A 26196-nucleotide genomic window follows, 5' to 3' on the forward strand; every position below is an offset into this window, starting at 1 on the left:
AACTGATGTGGTCAGTGGCCACATGGAGGGAGTTCATTTCATCGCGCGAAACCCATGTTTCAAAAAGTGTTTTTTTAAACAGACAACACTGATTATGCAATGAAGGGAAGTCAAACGAAACATGCACTAGAGCAGGGGTCTTTAAACTGTTGGGGTCTGGCTCCCAGAGAGGGCACCACACTGTCCAAAAGCAGCATCATGCTGACAACAGTGCTTTGTTTTTAGTGTGAAAAAATAAGAGGAACTAAGGTGCTCTGTAAAGGGACATCACTAACCTCTTTTGTGATTTATATCTGTGAAAGCAGGGGTAAAGAGATGTGTAGAGATGAACCGCTGTTCAATACATATAGCAATAAAAACTAAATTTCGTAATATGCTTATAACACGCACATGTTTTCCTTGAAGGAAAGGATTATTTGAAGTAAAACTGAAACTCTTCTATCTTGCTCATTAAAAATAAAAGCTGCCTTATCTTAGCCATGAATAATAACAAAAATCAGCTGCAAAGAAAAGTTTGCTGTACGTTGTACAAGACCAGGATGCGGGCCCTTAACCCATGCCACGGACATCCTGTGCTGTGCTCTAATGCCACCGCTGCTGGTCGCACAGTGCAGTGAACCGTGGCCATACTCGACTCGGCACGTTGCTCTCTCTTCTATCCCCATTTCAGAAAGAGGAGAGGGGCAACGGTGAGATTTGATTTTACCTGCCTATGGGCAGAGGCATCCAGTCCCAAAAGAGTTTTTCCAGGAGACAACAGAAACTGCCCAAACAGGCCAAACTCACCACAGCAACCACCGTCTGCCGACATGAGAACCTGACGCAGACCCTGGGTCGACCAGAGATGGGGTGCCTGGCGCAACCAAGAACTCCAGCGCCCCCCCCCCCCATCCTCCCCCTCCCCCATTGCAGCCCGCTCCATGGCACGCCCGGGAAATGTCCCTGAGACAGGAAGATTGGGGGGGTTTAGTGCACACACTGTGACAAATGTGGCGTAGCAGCGCACGGAGAATGACCGAAACCGAGTCGAGCCTCCCGCCTAGCCGTGACATCAAAGAAAACCCTCCAAATGGGAGGCCAATTTTTTTTTTTACGTGAATAAACAAAAAAACGTGCGCCACCTTGCATAATACTGTTAGTATATGCCATATTCTACCTAAATAAAACAGCAGAAGCCACACGCGCCGCTAGTGCACGCACAAGCAAGCACTAGAAAAAAAAAGAGGATACAATTGGTATAGCCACACTGCAAATTATTTTACAATGCTACAATGTAGTAGTGTTTTCTTTTAAGGTTCTCTTTAATATATTTACTCGTTCATCATGTGCACTTTGCCAATGTAACTAAGAACTGGGCATCTCTCACGTTACAGGGAAGTGGCAAAAAAGGAAGCTACGGACTAACTGAACAAAATGTTGGTAGAGAAGGATTAGGACAGCAAATCCCAACAAGCTAACAACAAGCATTGGCGCTGCGCGGCAAAAAAAACCCCAAGTATTGGGCAGGCTGGTGGCCTGAGAAGCGTCCGTGAAGCAGGGGGCGGAGAGCCGAACCCTTTGATGTAGCTCACGGCCTGGCGGCCGTGAAAAAAAGCAATTAGGGGGGAGGAGAAGTGAGGCTAGCGTGCATTGCGCACGCTGGGGAAGCCTGTGGGAGGGAGGCTGATGGCTTTGATGTGGGGAAATGCGCGTGCTTGTGTTCACATGATTTCACGTGAACCGTTGAAAATCCGGCCCTTGGTTTGAGAACCTATTTTAGCCTCTGAAATTCTCCCCATCTCCATTCCTGCGGAATGGGACAGGCTCGACCTAAAAATGGACTAGGTACAGGTTACGTGGCATGCTAGAAAGTCCACAAGAATCTGTTAGATTATATGAAAACCGACAACCTGCTAGGGGAAGTTTTAGATTTATGTAGCAAATTGCATTGGGAGTGTAATATACAATCTCCCAAAGCATCACCGCTGAATCAATCAGAGGCTGGATTGCTTCCCCAATAAAGTGAAATAATAAGGGGTTCCATTGAGAGGGTGAATCTTGACTGGTCCCCCTACCAACCATTTTCAGAGGCAAGTGTAGTAAAGTGCCCCTTTTTGTCATTGTCCGCCCCACTTTTTGCCACTGGTACTGATGTTTTTGACTGCTGTGCACTGGTTTCCTGCTAACCAGGCACCAATACCTTTTTTACCTAAAAGCAAGGTAAAATGGTCTACTTATGCTACAATTGTCACACTTTAGCACCCCTGTAAGTACCTAGTAGATGGTACCCCTTGTACCTAAGACTTGGGTACTAAAGATGGTCCCTAAGGGCTGCAGCATGCCTTATGCCACCCTAAGGGACTCTCATACAAATTGCATGCAGACGGCCATTGCAGGCTGCCTGACATGGTGCAAACCATATGTGAAAACACAACATGACCCACTCACTGTGTACCATGCCAAAGTCACTGCACATAATCTATGTTAAGTCACCCCTGCAGCAGGCCTTCGAGCCCTAAGGCAGGGTGCATTATATTTAATGTGAGAACATATCTGCATGAGCAGATATGCCCCTGTATGTCTAGTTCCATTACTATACATTGCAAGTCAAGCAATCAATCAATCACAGCATTTATATAGCGCGCTACTCACCCGGAGGGTTTCAAGGCGCTTGGGGAGGGGGGGTCTGCTACTGCTCGAAAAGCCAGGTCTTGAGCTGCTTCCTTAAGGCGAGGTGGTCTTGGGTCAGGCAGAGGTGGGTTGGGAGGGAGTTCCATGTCTTGGCGGCGAGGTAGGAGAAGGATCTTCCTCCTGTGGTGGCTCTTCGGATGCGGGGGACGGCAGCGAGGGCGTGGTTGGTTGATCGAAGCTGGCGCGTGGGGGTGTAGAAGTTGAGGCGGCTGTTGAGGTATCTTGGGCCTTGGTTGTGTAGGGCTTTGTGTGCGTGGGTGAGGAGTCAGAACGTGATTCTCTTGTTGACCGGGAGCCAGTGCAGGTCTCTCAGGTGTCCGTAGATGTGGCTGTGTCGGGGGATGTCCAGGATGAGTCTTGCTGAGGCGTTCTGGATTCGCTGGAGTCTCTTCTGGAGTCTGGCGGTGGTTCCGGCATAGAGGGAGTTGCCGTAGTCCAGTCGGCTGGTGACGAGGGCCTGCGTGACCGTCTTCCTGGTCTCGGTGGGGATCCACCGGAAGATCTTGCGTCGCATGCGCAGGATGTTGAAGCATGATGAGGAGACGGCGTTGACTTGTCTGGTCATGGAGAGGGAGGAGTCCAGGATGAAGCCCAGGTTGCGTGCGTGGTCTGTTGGTTTGGGTACGCTGCCAAGGGCGGGGGGCCACCAGGAGTCGTCCCAGGCGGAGGGCAAAGATCCCAGGATGAGGACTTCCGTCTTGTCTGAGTTCAGTTTCAGGCGGCTGTTCAAGTGAACAGGGAATCCATATTAAGGTATGTAGTGGGCACTGGGCATTATGAGTTACCTAGCTACATAATGGCTTCACTGAAACCTATGGTGTTTAATATCAAACACCTTGTCTTAATAAATTAAATCCGGATTCCAGCATTTGATTTGTTATGACAGGCACCCAGAGGGGACCTTCGAGGGGCCCCCTGAACCCTACCAGTCTTCTAGTGTGCTGGCTGACTGTTATCGTCCAGCCTGCCACCATGGAGGCATTTCTGACCCCCGTAGTTGAGAGCCAGCGCTCTCTAAGGTCAGGAAACAATGCCTGCTCCCGGGAAGGTGTTATCAGCTGCTCCAGCAGGATGACTAGTGAATATGCAAACCAAGGCCAGATGTTTCAAAGCCTCTGTCACCATTGATATGCTACCCTGAAGAACACCACCCGCTGCCCTGATGCCCATTGGCGCCAGCACAGGCTGGAAATTAGCTATGCAAACAGGCGTGTTGCACCTCCAGACTAGTTTCACTCCTAAGGTGAGCTACCTAATGCATTTCATGAAAGAATGGATTCTTGATTTTGGTGGCATTAGGAACTCTGGTAAAGGGTTATGCTCACTCCCACAGGAAGTTGTCATGTAGTGATTGTAGTGACCCCAGGGGTAAATAGCCCTTTGGCTACTACCCTTCACTCCCTTTAATGCCCCTAAATGTAGTATTTAGGCAGCCCCCTGACATCAGGAACTCAGATGTGTCTGCCTGAAAGAAGAAAAAGGATTAAGAAGAGCCAAAGACGTGAGAACTGTGGACCAGCTCTGAACTTGGCACAAGCCCTGCCTGACTGCTGCTGTCCCGAAAATTACTAAGACTGACTCTGTCTGGAAGCAGAACAGCCTCCCAAACCCTTAGAGCTCTGCCCATTACTTTATCGACCCAGCAAAATTTCCCTTGGAGTGGAGGAGCTGATTCCCTGCACCAGCAGGCATAGACTGCATCTGCCCGGTACAGGGTTCATTCGACCCCTGGGCCCACAGAGGGAGTAGCGCCCCAAAAGAAGGACTTCAAGGTTTCCAGAGGTCATCCCAGGTCCCCAGCAAATACAGAGCTACTAGACCCTCCAGGAGCCCCCAGCACCATCATCGGGGAAGGTGAGCCAGTTGCAAGCACCAAGGCTTGTTTGTGTTCATTCTGAACACCAATGCCGCCAAAACTTGGCTGCGCATTGAGGGACTTCGAGATAGGCCAGCTCCACACCAAGAGTAGCCCTGTTGTGTTTCTTTACCCTCTTCCACAGGTACACCAAGAACCATGAGTGCTTCTAACTCACGACCTGCTGTGAAAAACACCTCAGCACACAAGCTCCCCAGCCCGGGATCAAGTAAACCTATGGTGTCTCCGTGGTCCTGAGTCCCTCAAGAGCCCAGCCCCCCCTTGGGTTCATCTGGACTGGTCCACTAGTCCCCACTGGCATCCTTTTTCATGCATGTATTTTTACATTTGACTTTAGCGTGTAGCGTTCGAGGCTACTACCGCATACTGCTCCTCTGCACCCAGACACCCCAGAAGAACAGTCCTGTAATTGTACCTATGCAGTGAGTGTTTCTCCCATAGGATAACATTACCACATCTGAGGCTCAAACCTCAGATCTGATAGCTGTAATTTTCTACTGTTATTACTGTAAAAATCGATAACGTCCAAAGTGCTTAACTGATTCTGATGATTTTGGAGTCTGAAACATCTATTATTTTTCATAATTGGTCTCGAGTTTCTTCTTTACTGTGTGTCTCGCTTATTGACTCTGTGCGTACAACAAATGCATAACACTGCCCTGCGATGAGCATAAACTGCTCACCCATACTAACACAAAGAGATCATTTGGGATTATTAATTTAAGCCCTGTAAAGCCAGTAAGGGTCATCTGGGCTTTCTACAAAGTGTACGTCATTTTGGTGCACTACATAAAAAGTCAGCTACCTACAGAGAGTTATTACTTGAAGCTTGATCCTAGCTTTGGAAGAAGTTGAGGCCTTACCTACCTGGGCAGTGCCATAGACAAGCAGGGCGGCACAGGTGCCGACATGAAAGCAAGAATCTGCAAACCAAGGGCTGCCTTCATTCAGCTAAAGAATATCTTGCGGTACAAGGACAAAACGCTGCAAACCAAGATCAGACTTTTTAGCACCGGTGTAAAATCAGACCTTCTATATGGAGCAGAAACATGGAGGACAACAGTGACCACCATCAACAAAGTCCAGATCGTCATGAACACCTGTCTGAGGAAAGTCCTCTAAACCCGCTGCCCAAACAAAATCCGCAGCAGACTTTCCAACTCATTGATACGAAACAAATCATGATGCTGACGCTGGATAGGTCACACTCTCTGCAAGCCTGCATCAAACACCATCAAGCAAGCCCTGACCTGGAACCCTCAATGGAAAAAGAAAAGAGGAAGGGCAAGAAACACCTGATGAGACCTCAAGGCTAACTTCAAGGAGATGGAGTACACCTGGATTACGATTGAAAGAAAAACCCATGACATAGATGGCTGGAGAGTCCTGGTTGATCACCTATACCCCAGGTGATCAAGTAAGTAAGTAAGTTGATCCTAGCCATAGTCGTGGTATAAATGAGACGGATTCTGTGACTACATTTGGGCCCAAATCCGAATTGATGAAGGACTTCAAAGAGATAGGGCCAGTCTAGAGTTTTGAATGCTTTCTCTAGATCAAGGATTAACACAGCTAGTGTCCCAGCACTGCATTCATAATCCTGAATAACCTTCAGATATTAAGAGAGGTTGACTTTTATTGGTATAAAGCCATTCTGGACTGGATGAACCAGGTGGTTGAGTGCATTGTGTAGTCGATCTGCTAACACTTTGCTAGCTATTTTGTCATTTGCATTCATTAACAATATCAGCACAATCTCTGTAGATTTAGAACAGAGAATACACTGGAGGATCATTTCTCATTTTCTTCAATATTTCTGATGCCAATAACCATTATGAAAAGAGTGTGTCAAGGTAACTTGGAGATACAAAGATGCAGTGCTAGGAAAAAGCAAGTGCTGCGTCACTGATTAATCTTTTAACAAAACTGAGCAATTAGCAGAGGAAGAAGAATGTAGTTAAATAACCAAGTCTCTGGTACACAGGCCATGTGGGTCCCCTAAAACATACCTTAGTATTACTTAGCAAGAGAGGGAGTGAGGTCCTTTATGACCTAACAAGTGTGGGTGTCATAGGACGTATTATTGTAAAGAACGCTGGACTCTCACTCACTCTAGGGTGGCATGTTTCATCACTGGGCCCTTTCTCACCTTTATGTAGTGTCAAAGCAACATTGGCTAGTTTAATTAGTTCTAATTTAGTAGGTATATAGGCATGTATATAGGTATGTAGGCAACCGGTCAAAGGAAAATTGAGGTGAACTATTGATGCATTGATACTAAGAAGAAAGTGTAAGAATCGAGAAAGTTAAAATTGCCTTGTGTTGGGCCCAGTGATTGCTTTATTTGGAGTCACCCGACATAAACGGAACACATTATTTATATGTAAAATATATTTTTTTTCTATCTGTGCTCCTGCAGGGGTCAGAAGGCTTTCTTCAGGACCTCTATCCCGATGAATAATTAGAAGGTAGAACTGTCCGTAATGCATAGTGTTTGTCTAGTCAATAACGTGTTAAGAAATTAAAGTAAACAAATCAAATAGAGTAATGAGCTAGCATTTCTGGTTAATTTAGGGTAAGGAAGCAGCTTGTTAACCATATCTGAAGTAAAACTTGACCTGCTGGTGGTATTTACTTCTCATTGGAAGTTATGGTGATGTTTTCAAAAGCAGTAGTTGTGCTACTAACTGACAGAAGAGCTCTCTGTACTTGATATCCCCAGCTTCCTAAGGAGCTGGTGAGTTTAAAAATTAAATCAAATTCAGTTTGTATTATGTAGAAGTAATATGTTAAAAGATAGCAACATTGTCATGCAGCAAACATGATCAACCTAGACATAGATGGGTATTTTTCATTACATCTGCCAGCTACCAGATAAATAGGCAAGGAATGCTTTGAGGCAGTCTGGAATCCTATATCACAACTAGATGGGTTTATCAGTAACAATAGTCAAGGTACCCACTGATTATGTCCTTGGTTTGGGAATAGATACAAAAAATCCCTACCCTACAATATTACCATCGTATTCCTGACTAATGTATATACTTCCCCAGATAGAGAAAGAAAGAGCGCTGAGACACCCAAGGGTATTTGTGCGATTTAGAAGTTGTTTAAATAACTAAAGACACATTCAGAAATCATTGCTAACAGCACGTCAGCGAAGCATGGTTAAGAATATAGATATTAGAGTTATCTTGATAGGGGACTTCAATGGTATCTTGGACCTCAGAACAGCCAGCACTAAAGAAAGTGATGTAATTGATTTTCACTTGGGAATTCCTGAAATGAACACATCCTTCCTTCTAATCATCTGGGACAGAGAATGGGGATGTATGGGGAGATTAAATTGCTCCATGTGAGGTGTCTTAATGGGAAAGCTCAACCAGATATACTAGCACAACTAACCCACTATCTCTGAGGAATGGTAATCATTTGGATTACAAACTTGTAATCCTGAGAATATTCTATCATATAAGTTGATTTCAAATAGTAGGTATCGTAGAGAGTGATTGCCAAGAAGCGTATATGAACTTGCCTTTTAGAATACAACCAGTACTATGGAATGCACACTGTCCCTTAAATTCTTTAAATGTTCTGAGAATCTTCTACATAGAATAGACCTTTAAACCTTAAAACTGTATGGAACTCTAGATTAAATAGCTTAGTTCACTCATGATAATCACGCGTTGATTTGTCAGCATTGTCTTTGTTAGTATCAAGTAGACCTGATTTTATCTTTGGGCATCTTCCTATTGGGTTGGTGAAAATTCATAAGTACTGCTGTTTTAGCAAACCAGTGAGGGGAAAAAATACATTAATATCAGCTCATTTGAGAATGACCATTCGCTTTCTGACAAGTTAGGCTAAGTTGGAATACTGAAAGATTTTAGAATTTTAATAATTATGTGAAAGATCATTCCGGGAAGTAAATGAGAATCTTCAAACGAGGAAATATGATATGATGTAAATATTTTGGTAACACAACAGGACGCCTAGAAATGTTGATAATTAATAAAGAATCAGGATGGTATGGCAAATAACCGTGCAAAGAATCACATTCAGTCTGATAAGTGGATTAAATATGTTGCCACAATATGAGGTAAAAGCCAACAACCTTCAATTGGTTGAAGTGATGGCATATTGCCTAGCAATCACAGAAAGAAAGATTATTGCCAAGAAGCAATACTTAAGGGGTTGCATGCTCATTATACAAGAGCCGAGGCCGCGGCCACTGCGTTAGCATGCAGAGTTCAAGTCCTGGGCATCTGCCAGGCAGCGATGTGGACATCTCTGCACTAGTTTACCATGTATCATTGCCTGAACAGTCAGGTCTCTAGGGATGAGCAATTTGCCTGTTCAGTCCTCCAGAGCTTTTTAGTGTGAAATTGTTTCCCAGAACCACCTCTGGGGAGGTATTGCTTGGGTATCTATTCTGAGGTAAGGAATCTGTGACTAGAAGCCCCTATCAGATTAACAAGTCACTTACCTTCTGTAACATCCTATCTGGTCTAGCCTCAGATTCCTTACCGACCCATCCATCCTCTCCAGTATCTGAACAGATTTCTAGGGACAGGGCTGTGCTTCCTTTCAGGGCCCTAGTTTTCCATACCAGTGGTCAGTGTTGTTCTTAGGCTCCGCTCTTCTAGCTCAGAAAGTCATGAAAAGAATCTGATGTCCCTGTGCTGGGGTAGCGCATTTATAGCTACTGCGCAGGTCACATCACCGATGACGGCATGCAGAGCTGAACTAAGTCACCTACCGGCACCTAGGGGTACTGCTCACGAAAAATTTCTAGATCCAGTCTGATGCCTGGGGACAGTTCTAAGGTAAGTCAGGAGTCTGCGGCTACATAGAGTTCAGACCAGGTATTGTATTATTGTCAGGTTAACTGGGAGGGGCTTTTTGCCCACTCGATACTGGAGGACTTTTGGTTTGAGTCCATTCACAAACCTAACTCTGAATCGGTTACGCCTTGGTGTCTAGTCAAAAGGTGAGTAATCTGCGACTAGATATCTCTATCAGAAGAGCAAGTCACTTACCTCCTACAATGCTAGTTCTGGTAGAGACTCTGTTGCTGCAGATTACTCACCGGCCTTCCCACCTTCCTGTTCTGTGTTTTGACTATCCGTTAATATCCCAAGTCCAGGAATCTGCACACTGTCTACTGAATTCCTTTTGGGGCTCTGCTTCTGGGGCACAGACAGTCTCTAAACCAACTGACGTTTGTGCGTGGCAACTATATAGGCCCCCAGTCATTTCTGGAGTGGAACCGCATCAGTGTGGTGCTGCATGACTCCACCTTCCAGTGCACAAAGGTACTACGGAATAGTCTCAGAATCCATTCTGAAGCCTGGGGAATATTCAAAGGTGAGGAATCTGCAACTAGATATTCTCTACTAGGTAATAGCTCTTTTTTTGAGGCAGCAGAGGCTTTTGAATTGAATTTGCCTTCTACAGAAATGAAGTAGTGGATTCTGACAGAAGGCTTGCAATTCTCAGATTCTGTGTAGTCCATGGTTCTCTATAATTTTGGTAATGGTTCCATGCGGAAATCCCTTTTCATCGGCCCGTTTGCGAACAGTAAAAAGCCTTTTGGGATGTATCATCCCAAAAAGCATTCATAAAATCGGAAATCGCAATTTTTGTGATTACCTATTTTGTGAATGCATTTAGGGAATCTCAATTTGAGATTCCCTAAATGCAATACAGGAAGCAGTTAAAAACTGTGAACTTGCTTTAAGGGATCGCAAATTACCACCAACTTCAAGTTGGTGGTAATTAGCTAATTCCTGGAAAAATGCAAATGTTTGCATTTTTCTAAGTGCCATGTGGCACACACACATGCCCTTAGGGCATGTATGTGCACCACATGTGCACCCGTACCTTTTTGGGGGGTTCATCAGGGTGGCCTTTTGGCCCCCCCATCACCATTGTAATTGTTTTTGCAATTTGCGATTACCAACTTGATAATCGCAAATTGCTAATGTTTTCTCATCTATTCCTATGGGCCTCCTGGCCCATAGGAATGAATAGGAAGGAATTCCTTAATAGCGAATCGCAATTTGCGATTCGCTATTAGGGAATATGTAGTAATCACAATTTTGTTCGCGAACCCTACATACATTGTATTTTGCGACTCCATAATAGCGAATTGGTAAAATGAGCTATTATGGACTTGCGAAATTCAATGTTGATATATCTCGCCCTTGGAGGCCTAACCAGCCTCCCCTTGGTAAGCAAAAGTATTATATAATAGATGATCTCTGGTCTTTGTCAGCAGACCCCATACCTCAGGCCATAGATTGTATTTCTCCATCACAGGTGCGGGTTGCTCTTCTCCCTGGAAAGGTCCCTCTCCAAGTGTGTATTACCTAAACCTGTACCCCCATAATACCAAAGTACGAGTCTCCAGCAAAAACAGCTGCCCCACTCAAGTGTAATTTCAGAATGGGAAGTGGGGTGGAGATACCACTGCAATCCAGAAAGTGTGCTCCCAGTCTCATTGCTGAGAGTGCCTTCTCTCCTGCCTCCAGCCCAGCTGTGGATTCAGCTTCTTGGAAATGTTCAGGTGTTCAAATTCTCAGTATGTGTGGGCATGGAAAAATCATTGCAGCAGCTCATGATACTCCACAGCTGGGAAAAACAATGACCATGGCATTGTCCCTCAGAAAAGAAATCAATAGAAATGTAGAGACCCTCAAGGCTAGCAAGTACTGTAGGAAGGGGGGTTTCTGTTCCAGTAAGCTCCCCTTTTTTGCCAGACTACTGATGCACTTTGACTGGATGTGCCCTGGGTCCCTGCCAATCAGGTTTTAAAAAAAATTGTTTATTGATTTTCATCAACAAGTACAAAACAAAGTCATATTTTAAACAATAACTAAAACCATTACATTACTGCTTTCATTATCCATGTGTAATCATTACATGAACAGTATCATCAGACAATGTCTTGAGAGTAGCTTGTGCCTACCTACTACTATGCATTAATTGATAGACATTCCGTTAATTACCGTAGCTCATTCAGTTCGATGGTACGTACATATTCAGTAAAGAATGTCCAGTAATCTTTAGGCCGAGATCGGGCTGGTAGTTCTTCTTCATATGTCAATAAACGTTCTCTACAATAACTCATATCCCGGAACCATTATAACACCATGGGGGCTTTTGTGCTACCCCAACACTGCGCAGTTTGGCGTTTTGCTGACAATAATGATACGGCACAAAACGTTCGCTTCTCTGCTTTCACATTCATCAGTAGACCCAGTAAACAAATTTTTACTGTACCGGCGACCTCAGCTCCTATGATGATCTTGATTTTGGATGTCACTGCCTCACAAAACGCCCGTACCTTCACACAGTTCCATGCCAGATTAATAAAATCAGCCCCATCTACCCCACACCGTTTGCAAGCTGCCTCTTCTTGTAACCCATATCGTTGAAGTTTAACCGGCGTGTAATATGTTTGGTGGAGATATTTGAAGTGTATAAGACGCAAATTGCCGTTAGGCGGGAGCAGTTGAATTGGAGTACATGCCGTTTGCCATTCCTTCTCGGTGAGTGGGTCATTAAGCAATGTATTCCATCTCGTCCTGGCTTTATCAGTAGTATATGGGATTTCTGCCTGCGCGACTGAATAGAGCCGTGAGACTAGGTGTGTGGTGTTGGATGACGTCAAGATGAGTTGGAGTGTATTTAAGCAGGCTGGCTCATCTGGGTAGTCCGGATATAACTTTTGTACTGTTCTTTGCAGCCTATAGTAAGCGAATCGGAACAATAAGGTTTGGTTTTGGATGTATGTCAAGTCCCGTGTCTGACGAAATTGTCCCTCATGAAACAGATCCCCCATCGTGTCGAATCCTACTTGTCGCAGGAAATCCATGCCCACAGTCTCCCCAGTTACCGAAATCTCCGGGTGAAAGTGTAAAGGCAAGGCCGGTGCATATAATGGTACTTTATGTGCCAGTTGTCCTAGCCTTTGCCATGCCTTCGCCATAGTATCAATAGTGTTTGTCTACTGCATGTAAGGGTGGACGCTTATGCGTGATTATGGCTGTCAGTGGCACTGGCATTGCATCACCCTCTTCCACTGCAGTGTGCATGAGATACAGTATTTTATGGTACCAGTAAGCAGCATATTGCGCTCTATGCGTGCCTGCTTGCCCGCCCAAATCAGTTTTAGCACCAGTGATTAAATACTTTTAAAAACTGCACTCGGGGGAGGGATGGGAATGTTATTGAAAAGGTAGAGGAATTTAGGTAGGATATTCATTTTCACAATCACAATACGGTCTGCAAGTGAGAGTGGTAGCTGTATCCAACGTTTAATTTTGTCCTCTAAAGTGGAGATAACTCTCCCATAATTTGTGCGGATGACCACTTCGGGATTTCTATGGTACCACACCCCCAGATACCTGATAGGATCGGTCTGCCTGTCCAAGGGAAATTCAGTGTCATGCGGTGTAGTTGTGTTTGTCAGATGGATGATTGACGACTTGGTCCAGTTTATCGTAAGGCCAGAATGCCGTCCACATTTTATGTATTCCATCAAAAAGAGACGCCAAATTTTGTGCGGGATCACAGACATACAAAAGCATGTCATCTGCGTATAATCATATGTGTAGATGTCTTGAAGGGAATTGCAATGCAGAGAGCTTGTGTTTCTGTCAGAGAAGGCAGGTAAGCGGCACAAGCGCCAGCGCGAATAATAAAGGCGATAGGGGGCACCCTTGCCTTGTCCCTCTCTCAATGGCGAACGTGTCTGAGAGATACCCATTGATCCTGACTCTTGCTACCGGTTTCGTACACAGTAATTTCACCCACTTTATGAACATCGGGGGGAAGCTCATCCTTTGCAGTATCGTTAGTATATATTGCCATTCTATTGAATAAAAGGCCTTGGCGGCATCCAACATATCCGCCACTGCCCTGGTAGTGGGTATTAAATAGTGGGAGAGGGCGAAGAGGGTTCTGGTATTATGTGAGGTGGCTCTAGTGGGTATAAAACCTGCCTGATCCGGAAGGACCAGATTTGTCATCAATGGTTGTAACCGGACTGCGAGGATCTTCGCCAATATCTTTGAGTCGACATTTATCAACGATAAAGGCCTATATGATTTGCATACTTCCGGTTCCTTAGTCGGCTTCAGGAGGATATTATTACCGCTTCTCTAAGTGTTAGGGGTAGTTCTGACTGATTAAAGGCGTTGCCATACATTGCCACCAAATGGGGGGCCAGCATATCAACATATTTTTTGTAAAATTCACAAGTAAACCCATCCGGGCCGGGGGCTTTCCCATTTGGTAATGACTGTATCACCTCCGCCACTTCCTCCACAGTTATTGGCAGCAACAGGTACTCCCTTTGATTATCCGACAGCCATGCAATGGCCACATCTTCCAAATAGTTAAGTACTTCTGAGGGGGGCGCTGGGGATTGGGACTTGTACAGTTCTCTATAATTACTCACAAAGCATTGTAATTAGGGCTCCCGGTTTTCCTTATTTACGGATTTTTACATATAAATACAGACGGAAATCTATATTTCCTTTGTCTGTATTTATATTTAGAAACGGAAAAATACTAGAAAATTTTGCCACACTGCCCTGCTCGAATACAGCTAAGCCCCCTTCCTGCTTCTGGAAATTCCTTCCCGGGCACGCTCACAGCAGCACCCGAGTACTTCACAGGTCTTTTGAAAGACCATTTACTTGTTAACCCGGTCGTACCCAGAACGCTCCCCCCCCGTGCTGGGCCTTGGAACGGGGGTGGTCCTGGCGTGTGTCCCCCCCCACCCTCTCCCCCCCCCCCACCTGACCGTCAGTCCTTACTAAACCAACCCCCCAAAGACTTGCCATGAACCCCCTCACCAAACCCGGACCTCTGTCTTGCTGGGCCGCACCCCCCAAAACACAGAAAGTGAAGTGTTGGGACGGGGGGGTGGGGGGGGGGGGAAGAGGGGGGGGCAGGGGAAAGGTCGCCCATCCAGGGTCCTGGCCTGGATTTTGCACTAAGAAGGGAAGGGAGGTCAGCGAGTGAAAGATGCCCGGAGCCCCACTTCCATCATGAACTGTTGAGGACAACTACTCCAAAGTCTTTGTCCTCAGCAAACTCAGCGTCTGACTTGGGAGTTTCTTTTGAACAGAGCTGCTCTTCACAGGCGATCCGGTCTTTGTTGAAGGCAATCAGTCCTCCCAGGGGTTTCTGGAGGTCGCTGGCTGCAGGACAAGGTGACTTTTGGCACGGGATCTCTGAAAACTGCAGGCAGGCCAGTAGAGCTGGAGCCAAGTCAGTTCTTCTATGCAGTCTACTCTGCTGGGCAATGTTTTCCATCCTTCTTCTTTGTAGGTTGCAAGAATCTGTCTTCTTGATTCAGGGCTGCCCCCTAAATACTGTATTTCGGGGGTATTTTAGGGGTTTCGAGGTCAGTAGCCAATGGGCTACTGACCTTAGGATGACAGTACTCTTAGTGTGCATCATCTTCAAAATCAGCTGGTGGTTCTCGGCACATCCGCATCCAGGACACCATCAGAATGCTGACTAAGAAGTGTAAAAAAATAAGACCATGGGCCTTTTCCATCCATGCTCTCAGAATCTAGAACAACAACCCTGTTCCATCGGTCTGCTCCACGCTTCTTTAATTTAAGAAAGAGTTGGAGACACACCTCTTTAAAGAACACTACAACATAATGTACTAACCGTCCACGAACCAGCTATTTTCCTTTCTGTCGTTGACATTTTTTGTCCTTTATCCTGTACCTGGCACTGCTGCCTTTTGGCATGCTTTGCTTGATAAAAATACTATATAAATACATGCAATTGCCAAAGTCTCCTGTATTCAGTTTGAGGCCGATTACATTTCCAATATTAGTAATGTTTAGGAAGAAGAAATCCATAGAATAAGCATTACAGAAGGTAGGTAACTTGTTCTTGTAGAGAAAAAGTGTTCTCTGGCATTTGCTGTGCTGAAGACCATTACTCAGTTCACCTTTCTTTGAAGATTTTAGAGCGTGCTGTTTCTCTGTCTAGGGAAAGTAAATATTGGAAAAGTGAATGGTTAATTTTCAGCTGAACTGTGTGATGCGTTCCCCGATAAGCCCCTATGCTGAGACGGTCTTTCTGGTAGCAATAACATCTGCCAGATGAGAGGTTGAACTGAAGACTCTCTGTTAAACCCCTCCGTTTGTTGTGTTTAGATTTAAGAAAAGTAGTCGTTGGTGTTAAGAAATCCATCATAAATTGGTGATTGAATCCTACATGAGCCCAACATTTTTTTCTTCCCCCTTCTTACACAGTGGAGGAGGTGTTAATTTGCATAAACCTATAAAGGTTTCTGCTGGTATAGGGTTCTTGCTCATGAGTGTAAAGTGGTGAAATAGTGTTTAAGGTCGTTGAGGATAGGAAGAAAGCTTAGTCGATGAATCTAGACAGATCTGCTCTCATTACACTGTTCTCTACTTCAGATTCTATTATTTAAGAAAGGTGACTGAGGTAGTCCCTCGAATTACCGCCCAATCTCTCTTCTAGGTAGGGAAATTGTTTGGGAAAAGTATATTGCAAGGCTGGGTGGACAATCAAAATATATTAGCAGCGGCCCAGGCTGGCTTTTGAGCACTGGTAGGGAATGCTGATCAAGCAATACGCCTATACATGATCTCATATAAGTTTAAAATTAAAAGGAAATCTTCACTATACTTAATCTTCATTGATTCCAAGGCAGCTTTTGATCTTGTAGACCCGGAAAACTTATAGAGGTCTCTGGTAGTGCAAGGGGTTGATATCACACTAGTGCAAGCAATAATTGTGCTTCATAAGAATAACACAGCCAGGGTCCGATACGTACCAGGAGACGAGTGCGCTGAAGCCTTCCCTGTTGAAAAGGGTGTCCACTAGGGTTGCGTGTTAGCCCCTTTGTTATTCAATCTTTACCAAACTGATTTAATGAAATAAAGATCACATTGATGTTCCCATTATAGCACGGAAAAAGGTCCCATACTACTATTTGCCGATTATGCAGTCCTCTTGGCACAGACAGATATTGTAATCCACAGTTTACTATGGAAGTTTGCAGATTATTAGTTAGAGTATGGTGTTCAGACCGTGCGACAATCTTAAAAGGAAGGCGAAGACATATTGGGAGCTCTTAGAGCCTGTTAAGCAGTTCGTGTATCTGGGGGTACTGTTCAATCAGAAACTACAATGGAGGTGTCACATGTTGAATGCAACTACAAAACTACAATTTCTAAACCAGATGTCCGGGGCTTTTTAAAAATGTAAACACCAGGCTGGTGCCAAGAGTATCGTCACCATTCTCCAAATTTATAGACAGAATGGGGTAGCAGCGCTTTAGGGGTATGGCAACTTGCACCCACTACAAGTGGGTGAGAATTATTTTCTTAGATCCCTGTTAAGACTGAGCCCGATACTCCCCAGTTAGCACTTTATGTAGAATTCAGCCTTATGCCAATAGCAAAAGAAGCAGCTCTACAACCAGTATTATATTGGATTAGAAATGCCTCGAACCCCAAGGGAACAGTCTACTTAAAATCTTTGGAAAATGTTAATCATACTGGCGCTCACAATATAAAGACCTGGCTTTTCCATGTAATATGCATATTAGTAGAATTGCAGTAAGGGTTCCTTCGGTCTGACTCGAGAAATGTAAGGCTGGACATGGTAAAAATTGTTAAGGAGCGCTACTTTGAGATCAGGCAGGAGAGAAAACGTTCCCCGATTAGATCTGGAAGTTTAATTGGGCATTATTTTAGTAACTGACATGGTCCAGTCGGCATGTTATATTTATATTTGATTTATCATAAACAAAAACACACACTTTATTCTGAGTTTTGATTTGGCACCTTGCCGACAAAGGAATACTTAGTGAGATGTTCAAGGCTTCCAACAGGGACCAATATTGTGACGAAGATCACACTATTGTACTATATAAGTCTTAGCACGTAAAAATGGGCTTGTACATCTTTTTAGAATTAATGACATTAAATGTGTTTTACCGTTCTGCTTTAGAACAGACACATGTATTTTTAACTCAGTTGCCTAATACCCATGGGTAGCTTGGCCACACACGAGGGGGCTGTAAGCCGCACCAGGAATCTGATTCGGTTCTAACAGGAATGCATATAGTTGTGGATGTCATGTTGCCTTTGTCCTTCATTATGATCTGTGCATTTACACCCTGTGGAGATGTTGATGTTGGTAGTTGCTGTCCCAATGGACGCTATTGTTTGTATTGTATAGCTCACGTGACTGATCGGAGATTGCCGTTTTATGTGACTTTAGTGACTTTAGTGAGTGCTTATCCGTTATTGTAAGGCAAACAGCTGTTGGGGATATCATGGTGCCTACGCTCTTTATTGTTATTATTGTTCATGCACTTTATGGGGATGTCAACTTGAAGCTACGGGTCCTATGGACACTATTGTCTCTACTGTTTGTACTTTGTAGGCCACTGTGATTAATAAGAGTTTGTTTTATTTGATTGTATGTGTTTATTGATAACTTTATTATTTATTACCGTACGGCAGAAAGCTGAAAAAATTATCTTTGAAACCTTGATTCTATTAAGCACCTGCAGAACAGTGCACTACTTGTTCTTGTTGGGAGTCATGCAGATTCTGGACATTTGAAAAGCTGAAACAGGGGTCTCTTTGCATTCTTTTGTTGCCCTGATTACATTTTCGACACAAGGCACACTTCGGTCATTCTGTCCTCCATCGGTTTCAGGTTTCATTGTTGGCTTTCTTCTCAGATTGTCTAGTAGGTTTGGTTTATTGTTGCATAGATTTTCTAAATATGGATTTGCTAAAAGCACTTTTAATTATAATTAACTCTAACAAGTAATTTATCCTTATCAATGTTCTTACTATAAGATAGTCATTGCTTTTGATTCTCTTTTGTATTTTGAAGATTGTATCAAATATACTTGTCAATTTAGTAATATGCTTCTGACTGTTCTATTTCCCCCTTATCTCTGTGGTGTTTTGATGTTTGGCATGGGTGCGGACGTTACTTTAATGAACTATTCAGTTGTGCTAGTGCACCTCATCTTGTGACCTTGTCTTACCATACTTTTTAAGTCATTCATTCAACAATCTTTTTTCGGTATTATAGAAAACACCATAAAAGTTCAGCTGTGGATTATAGGTAATTTGTCGCATTATTATCGGATTGTAGCATACTTTCCCTACAATCTGTGAGAAATCATGGAGTAAACTGTTTCTCTTAATAGGTGTTTTTTTTGTTGTTTTTTTGTGATAGGTGATGTGTCACCAGGTGCCAGATTGCACAGCAAAGATCGCACAACTTCCAGTGCCTTTAATCCAGAGATTATGGATCCAACGGAATTGCGGCCTTTTTCCAAACCTGAATTTGCCCTCTCAGAGGCCTTGAGGTTTTTAGCAGATGAAGACTGGTAAGTTGTATTCAAGTTAAAGAAAACGGCCCTTTTCAATTTACCATTTTTATTATCCATATACTTATTTTAAAAAAAAATGAGTATTGCAAAATTTACTGTGAAAATACAGAGGAAGCGGTAGAGTCCAAGAAGATTAGCATAAAAACCACAATAAATGTTCTTGGTAATCAACAATTTAATGTGAAATGGAAGCGTGATGCAATGTTTGTATTTCTTTAAAATGCCACATTACTGTATTTCTACAGAGCAGTATATTTCCGCACAGTTATTTTTTAAATGATTGGTTACTGATTGGTCTGGTCTAAACATGCAGCTATAGTTACTTCGTGGTAATGGAATATAAGCAATTTAAGGGGGACGAAGAAAAACAAATTACAGAATGGCGGTAAATGAGATGTAAGAATTGTATGTATTATATTAATCAAAGCACTTTCAAAGATATATTTTTTCTTTTTCCTGCAAGGGGTCTTCTAATATTCAGAAACATTGATCGGATCCTATGCAGTGAGGTGGATTCTAGAAAAACAAATCTGTTTCTTTTATAAAAAGATACTTCGCACGAGGGATACGAGGCAGGGCTGCCCGCTATCCCTTTACTGTTTGCTCTGAGCATTGAGCCCCTTGCAATATATATACAGGATAACCCCGAAATTACGGGGCTTCCCTTTGGCGGAGATGATCAGAAACTTTCACTTTTCGCGCATGATATCCTTCTATATCTAACTCAACTAGCGACCTCTCTCCCAACGTTGCAACTCTAATTATTAGATTTGAGCGAGTAGTGGGCCTCAAAATTATTGTGGATAAATCCTTTATTTTGAACCTCACATTGTCGACACATAAAGTACAATCTTTATTGGGGGGCGCTAGAGGGCGCACACGCAGAATGGCCGCACTGTAGTGGGGCTCCTGCTGCCTTGACAAATTATCCTTTCATTATCCTTCAAACCAACACCAAACCCTATGAAAATATTGCTCAGGTGTAGACTATATCGATATGCAGACTCGGTGAAAATTTGGGAGCGATCTGATATTCCGAATTGAAGATAGAGCCGTGGAAGTGTGAGACCGGGAGCTGGGCTGGAGCCTGACTAATCGCACTGCCGGGGGCCGGTGACTACGTTACACCGCGGCGGACCACGAGGCGTGCAGGCCTCAACAGATAAGGCACTGAAATAACTCCTGCATTCCCTCGCCGCTGTGCTGCAGGGATCTGTGAAGGCACCTGTGCTTCGCTGTGCACTGTCAGCACCATCGGGAACACCAGGCAAGCTCCTGGACATCGGGAAGTAGTGCGGTAACTGACTGATTGGGCTGGCTGGAGCAGTGTGTTGTGGCGCATAGATTGCGGCGGGCGGAAAGACAGAGAGCCTGAGGGGGAGCGTCCGATGCTGGGGAGTACGCTGGTGAGGACTGGTGGCGGACGCTGTGAAGGTGAACAACTCCCCCCCGGCCCCCGCTAACGGAGCCTACGAGTGCGGATCGTGCCAGTCTGGGCGGGCTGGCCTAGGAGAAGCGTGGGTCACCATAGCACGGCCCGCTCCGGTGGAGCTATACTTTTGGACTCCTGCTTGTAACCCGGGATCGCTGTCGGGACTGGGCGGAGGACGGGAGACCCGGTCTACATAGAGGGTGAGCTGCGCTGGGTCGCATCACGCTGTGTTGGGCTGCCGGGGATGACTGAGACCAGCAGGAGGTAGATCTACTACTAACTGAGGGCGCGATCATGGGAGGTGAGAAGAGATAGCAGGCACATGAACTGAGGCACTGATTGAACAGAGGGCATTGTGGCAGAGACATTACACTGGCGAGAAACAGAGACGGTGCACAACGGAGGATAGCAAGCCATTCATTACCCGCAATGCAATTTTGAACTGCACATCAGGGGCCAGCGAGTACAAACTGAGACCAGGGGGAGAGACGCTGTTCAGGACATTGCTATTAATATACTGCTAAGTCACATGTGTTGCTCCATGAACCCCTAAATTGTTCGGTTGGCTTGCACTGCGGAGCGCTTCCAACGTGGCACTTCTACCAGGCTTGGTTAATTCGGTGGGTCGGGAGCTGTATGAAATAAGCGCTACCTCCATACACCTGTGGTCTTGCTGGGAACGTGCTTGAGGTCAGGTACCACAGGGCGGCAAATGTCAGTCGCTGGCGTTAATGTGTGGTGACCCTGCTTCCTACTGAAGGATCGCAATTGATTACATCGCCTGGCGGACCATTGTCCAGTACAAGTAGAGACATTCCGTAGGCCTGATCTGTGCTCATGAGCAGAGCCTCCTCCCAACCCGGAGAAGAACGTGGGAAACGACCCTCACCAACTGCTACAAGGCCCTGCAGGAAGCCCACAATGGGTAAGCTGGATAATCGTCAACCCAAGCTGTCCTTTGACACCACGACGTCCAAAAAAGGGTCACGAAAAACACCGTATGAAATGGTTGCGCAAATTCCGCCGAACACTGAAGAGAGCGCTGGTTCACCTACTTCCGACATACAACAGCTTATGCAGGAAATGAGGCAGGGGTTTGCCACAATAGTTGATAAAGTCGATAGAATATCGTCTAGAATGGACGCCATTGCACAGAAAATAGATGTGCACGAGGAGCGAATCACCGAGACTGAAAGGCGTATCTGTGCAAATGATGACACCACGGCCACGCATACCACCCAACTCTCGAGAATGGATAATGTCCTCAGTCTTTGCCGCGAAAAATGAGGAGTTGGAGGCCCGCAGCCGACGCAACAACATTCGCGTCATCGGAGTACCAGAATCCATCAATACTGGGCGCATGGAAGAGTACGTTGAGAAGATACTCCTTGCTGCAACTGGAAATGATGCGTTCTCTAAACAGTTCATCGTTGAAAGAGCGCACCGCTCACTTGGACCGCGGCCTAAACCGGGGGCTCCACCAAGGCCCATCATTGCAAGGCTGCTTAATTACCGTGATCGAGATACTGCATTGCGAGCTGCACGTACCAATCAAAACTTGTCATGTGATGGAGTAAATTTTTCCATCTATCCAGACTTCACGCCCATAGTACAGGAGCAGAGACGTAAATTTCTGGATGTTAAGAAAAAACTCTGCACGTTACAAATAGACTATGCACTCCTGTACCCGGCAAAGCTGAGAGTGACCCACCAGGCTAAAGAACACTTCTTCAAGAATCCGCAGCAGGTGGAGGATTTCTTGAAGGGTCTAAGGCGGGCGAGATCTGGGCATCGACAAAACGGCGATGAGGGTCGGGAAGATGAACATTTAATGGAGGAAGATGAGTGACGTTGCGTTGTTAAGGGCTGCAAAACTGTACTGTTCTAATGGAGGGCACGAGAGACCTCTCAAAGTGGCCTCAATTGTTGAAAAATAACGACGCGAGTCAAGAATACCATGGACGGGTATTGGACTGTTGGTGGTAACGTATTCCAGGCACCCCCTCCCCCCCCCCCCCCCCCCCCCCTTCCTTTAGACTGCTCCAGCTTGCGACCCTGCAGGATGAAGGGTGCGGTGTGGGGGGTGGATATGTGCATGACTCAGATGACCCCGGAAGGGTATACCCCATTGGTCATGTTTGTTACAATATGGATGTTGGGGTATTTACTAAATGACTGGGAGGGTGGGTGGGGAGGAAGTTCTGGCAAGTTGGGGATGCTTCAGTGGAAGGAGGGTGGGGTTGGGTCTGTCAAGTGCTACAGTGCAACATGCGTTACCACGCTGCGTACTGTTGACATTACATTGCAACTGCACAACTATAGAAGTCTGAGGTGCGGGCATTGTAGTTTACTTATAGGACAGGATGGGTTGTTATGGTTTTTGTTGACAGGGGAGGATGAGGAATGGTTGAAGGCGACTAGTTGGGATAGAGAAGGGATGCTGGTTCTCGAGCCAAAGAGGATGGGAGCTGTTGAAATAACAATCTTTGAAATGACATTTCTTACCAGACTATGGTGGCTTGAGGATGGAACAGGAGTGAAAGCTCGCATGGCTGGTGGGAAGGATGGGAAGTATGGCAAATTGGGGTGGCCACAGACCATGAAATCGACTGGTTGTGCAGGTGGGGTTATCGAGGAGGAGATATTTGACACAGATGGAGTAAGTCAGCCAGTTGGAGGTCGGCGAGAGGGGGGGGATTCTTCCTAGGAGGACGATTAGCTGGGGAAGAGCAGATAATGATTGTTGCGTATATACATGTATAACTACTGTTTATTAAACTAAGTTTTGTGGGCACAGAGGCACGGGTTGGTGTAAAGGGAGAGCCACAAGGGGATATTTTGCAGGCAGATTGGTTGGAATGGTATTGTGATGGCGGGCATGGAACGTGATATTAAAATAAGTTATGTCCTGGAATGTTCATGGATTAAACGATGCCAGGAAAAGTAGGAAGGTGATTGCATATCTGGAGAGGCACCATGTGCAAATTGCATTATTACAGGAAACGCATCTATGCCCCGCTCTAACAACACGTTTGCATATAAATAGGCAAATGTGAGGAGTTTTTCATCTTATTCTGCGTATGCCAGAGGTACGGCAGTGTTAATTAAAAAGTCAGTGCAGTTTGCGAAGATAGGGGAGATAGTTGACCTAGAAGGGAGATTTGTTTTGCTATGGGGCAGGCTTGGCACTGACACGGTCACAATGGTAAATTGCTATGCACCTAATGTGGATACACCTGAATTCTTCCCGAATTTGTGGGGTAAGATACTAAACACGGGGTCGATGCACATTATCTGGGGTGGGGGGGATTGTAATGTTGCCATGGTTCCAGGATTGGATAGATCCGATGGCTGTCATCAATATAATAGACATGCTAGGGATGCATTACAAGGTATAATTAGGGAAGGAGCCTTGATAGACAGCTGGAGGTTTGTGGATGCTGGGCTACGTGAATGGACCCATTTCACGACGCATGTTGATACCTGGGCTAGACTAGACTATTGCCTCCTATCTCGTGGGCTGGCACTTAACCTAGGCAAGGTCGCTCATTTGCCAAGAACATACTCAGACCACTGTCCGGTACTAGTTCAAATTGCTATCCCTGGTTATGATAAGGCGAGACCCGTATGGCGCATGCAACCTACGGTGCTTCTGGATGCAGTGTTCAAAGCAGAACTGGGAGAGGAGATCACAGAATTCTTCCCTCGAAACAGGGGTTCTGTTGAAAGTGTTGACACTATCTGGGAGGCGTTTGAGGTGACGATTAGGGGGTACTGCATATCAAAGAGCTTTGGGGTGTTACGAGACATTAAAGGGACTATTGCGAAACTAGACCGTGAATTGAAGGAACTGGCGTTAAGGATGACTGGGGAACCGATGTGGCCTATGGACAAGGACTTTAGAGACAAGCTCACGCAATATGAGTAAGAGGCGGCCAGAGAAGCCAAGTTCAGGGGTAAACACTGGCAGGCGAGGCGTTATTGTGAGGGAGAAAGGCCGGGTCGGGTTCTAACAGAAATCACCAGACATCCAAGAGGTAACACACATATACTTGAGGTACACACACAGGAGGGGAGATCATGCCAAGATCCGAAGGGTATACTAGATATGTTTACAGCACATTATGAAAGATTATATACTACACACAGATCTGGTGCAGTAAGGTATGGAGAGTTTTTAGACGAGGTGGCATTATACTGGCTCAGTGACGCACATAGGCAATTTCTTGGGGCCCTAATTACAGTGGATGAAATACGGGACGCTATTATGTCCCTTAATAATGGTAAGGCGACAGGCTTGGATGGATTACCAGCTGTATTTTGGAATGCTATATTGATATAATGGCCCCGGTATTGAAGGAAGTTTTTGAAGAGTCACTAGAGGTAGGTATTTTGCCCAGATCAATGAGGGAGGTGGTAATCACATCTCTTTTAAAGCCCGGGAAAGAGCCTATGGAGTGCGATTCGTACAGACCACTCTCCCTTATAAATTTTGACGCTAAGATATTGGTGAAAGTCCTGGCGACTAGACTCTCACTTCTTATGACCATGATAGTACTCCCAGACCAGGTGGGGTTCGTCCCAGGCAGGTCCACTAATCATAATCTACGTACCCTTTTCTCACTGATTCAAACAATAGCGCCAGAACTGCCTGTGGCGGCTATATTTCTTGATGCTACGAAAGCATTCGATTCGGTTGAATGGAGTTACCTTTTCGAAATTTTAGCCAGAATGGGATTCCCGAAAATATTTATTGCCTGGATACGGCTCCTATATACAGATCCGGAAGCGAAAGTGCTGATTAATGGTGAGCTGTCTGATTCGATTTTGATATCCTGGGGCACCAGGCAGGGGTGTCAACTGTCACCGTTGCTTTTCGCTATAGCAATAGAGCCCCTGGCTTGTCGCATTAGACAGCTACACAAGCAGAGCGCCTTTAAATGTTTTCAAAGACAGATAGATATATCGCTTTATGCTGATGACCTGACATTATATGTGGTGGATCCGCAGGCCAATCTGAATGCACTGCTACGAGAGTTTTTGGTGTTTGGTCAACTGTCTGGCATACAAATTAATTTTTTTAATTAATCAATTTTTTCCCCTGACTCCTGCTGTTTCCCATTTCTCTTTGGATTACCCGCTGGAATGGTGTGATTCTGACCTTCGATACTTAGGTATCCAGGTCTCACTTGTAAAAGATGATACGATACGACTGAATTATGGCACAGCCATCACTAAACTTAGAGACGATGTTACGCAGTGGATATCACTGCCGCTATCCATGGCCGGGAGAGCCTCGCTGATCAAGATGGTGGTTCTTCCTCGTTTTCTATATCTGTTTCAGAACATCCCATATTATCCGGGTTCCTTCTTTTTTAAAACGTTACGGTCGGAACTCTTGATATTATTTTGGGGAGGCAAGCAGCCGCGAGTGGCATGGAAGGTCATTACCCAACCTTATGTGGATGGTGGATTTGATGTCCCTGATTTTCTAATATATTATCTGAGTGCTCTAGCACAATATGCGTATCACTGGTTTGCTCCCACATCGCTCATGCCACAATTGGCTATGGAAGATTGGATAGCCTGACCTCTTCCACTTAAAGGTATTATTTTTGGTCCGGTCAATGTTCTAGAGACGCCAGCCACTACGGTGACATGTACGATGGATGCATGGAATAGAATTCTTAATATATTGCCAGTCGAGTTCCTATACGCACCGAATATGCCTCTTGTGTACCATCCGGAACTATCCCTGCTGCAGGGAGGGGGATTCCAAACGCTATGTCA

The 26196-nt window shown here is 45.1% G+C and overlaps 1 protein-coding gene across 1 annotated transcript in view; it reads left to right on the forward strand.

Annotated features, from left to right (window-relative positions):
- The window catches only part of TOGARAM1 (TOG array regulator of axonemal microtubules 1), an 871068-nt gene that overhangs the window by 549173 nt on the left and 295699 nt on the right, over window positions 1–26196 (forward strand). The window contains exon 13 of the mRNA XM_086937344.1: window positions 18818–18971. Within this exon, the coding sequence (XP_086793470.1) occupies window positions 18818–18971 (154 nt within the window). The remainder of the gene's footprint in view (window positions 1–18817; window positions 18972–26196) is intronic.

Source organism: Lissotriton vulgaris, chromosome 9 (assembly GCF_964263255.1).
Source record: "Lissotriton vulgaris chromosome 9, aLisVul1.2, whole genome shotgun sequence".
NCBI classification, from domain to species: Eukaryota; Metazoa; Chordata; class Amphibia; order Caudata; family Salamandridae; genus Lissotriton; species Lissotriton vulgaris.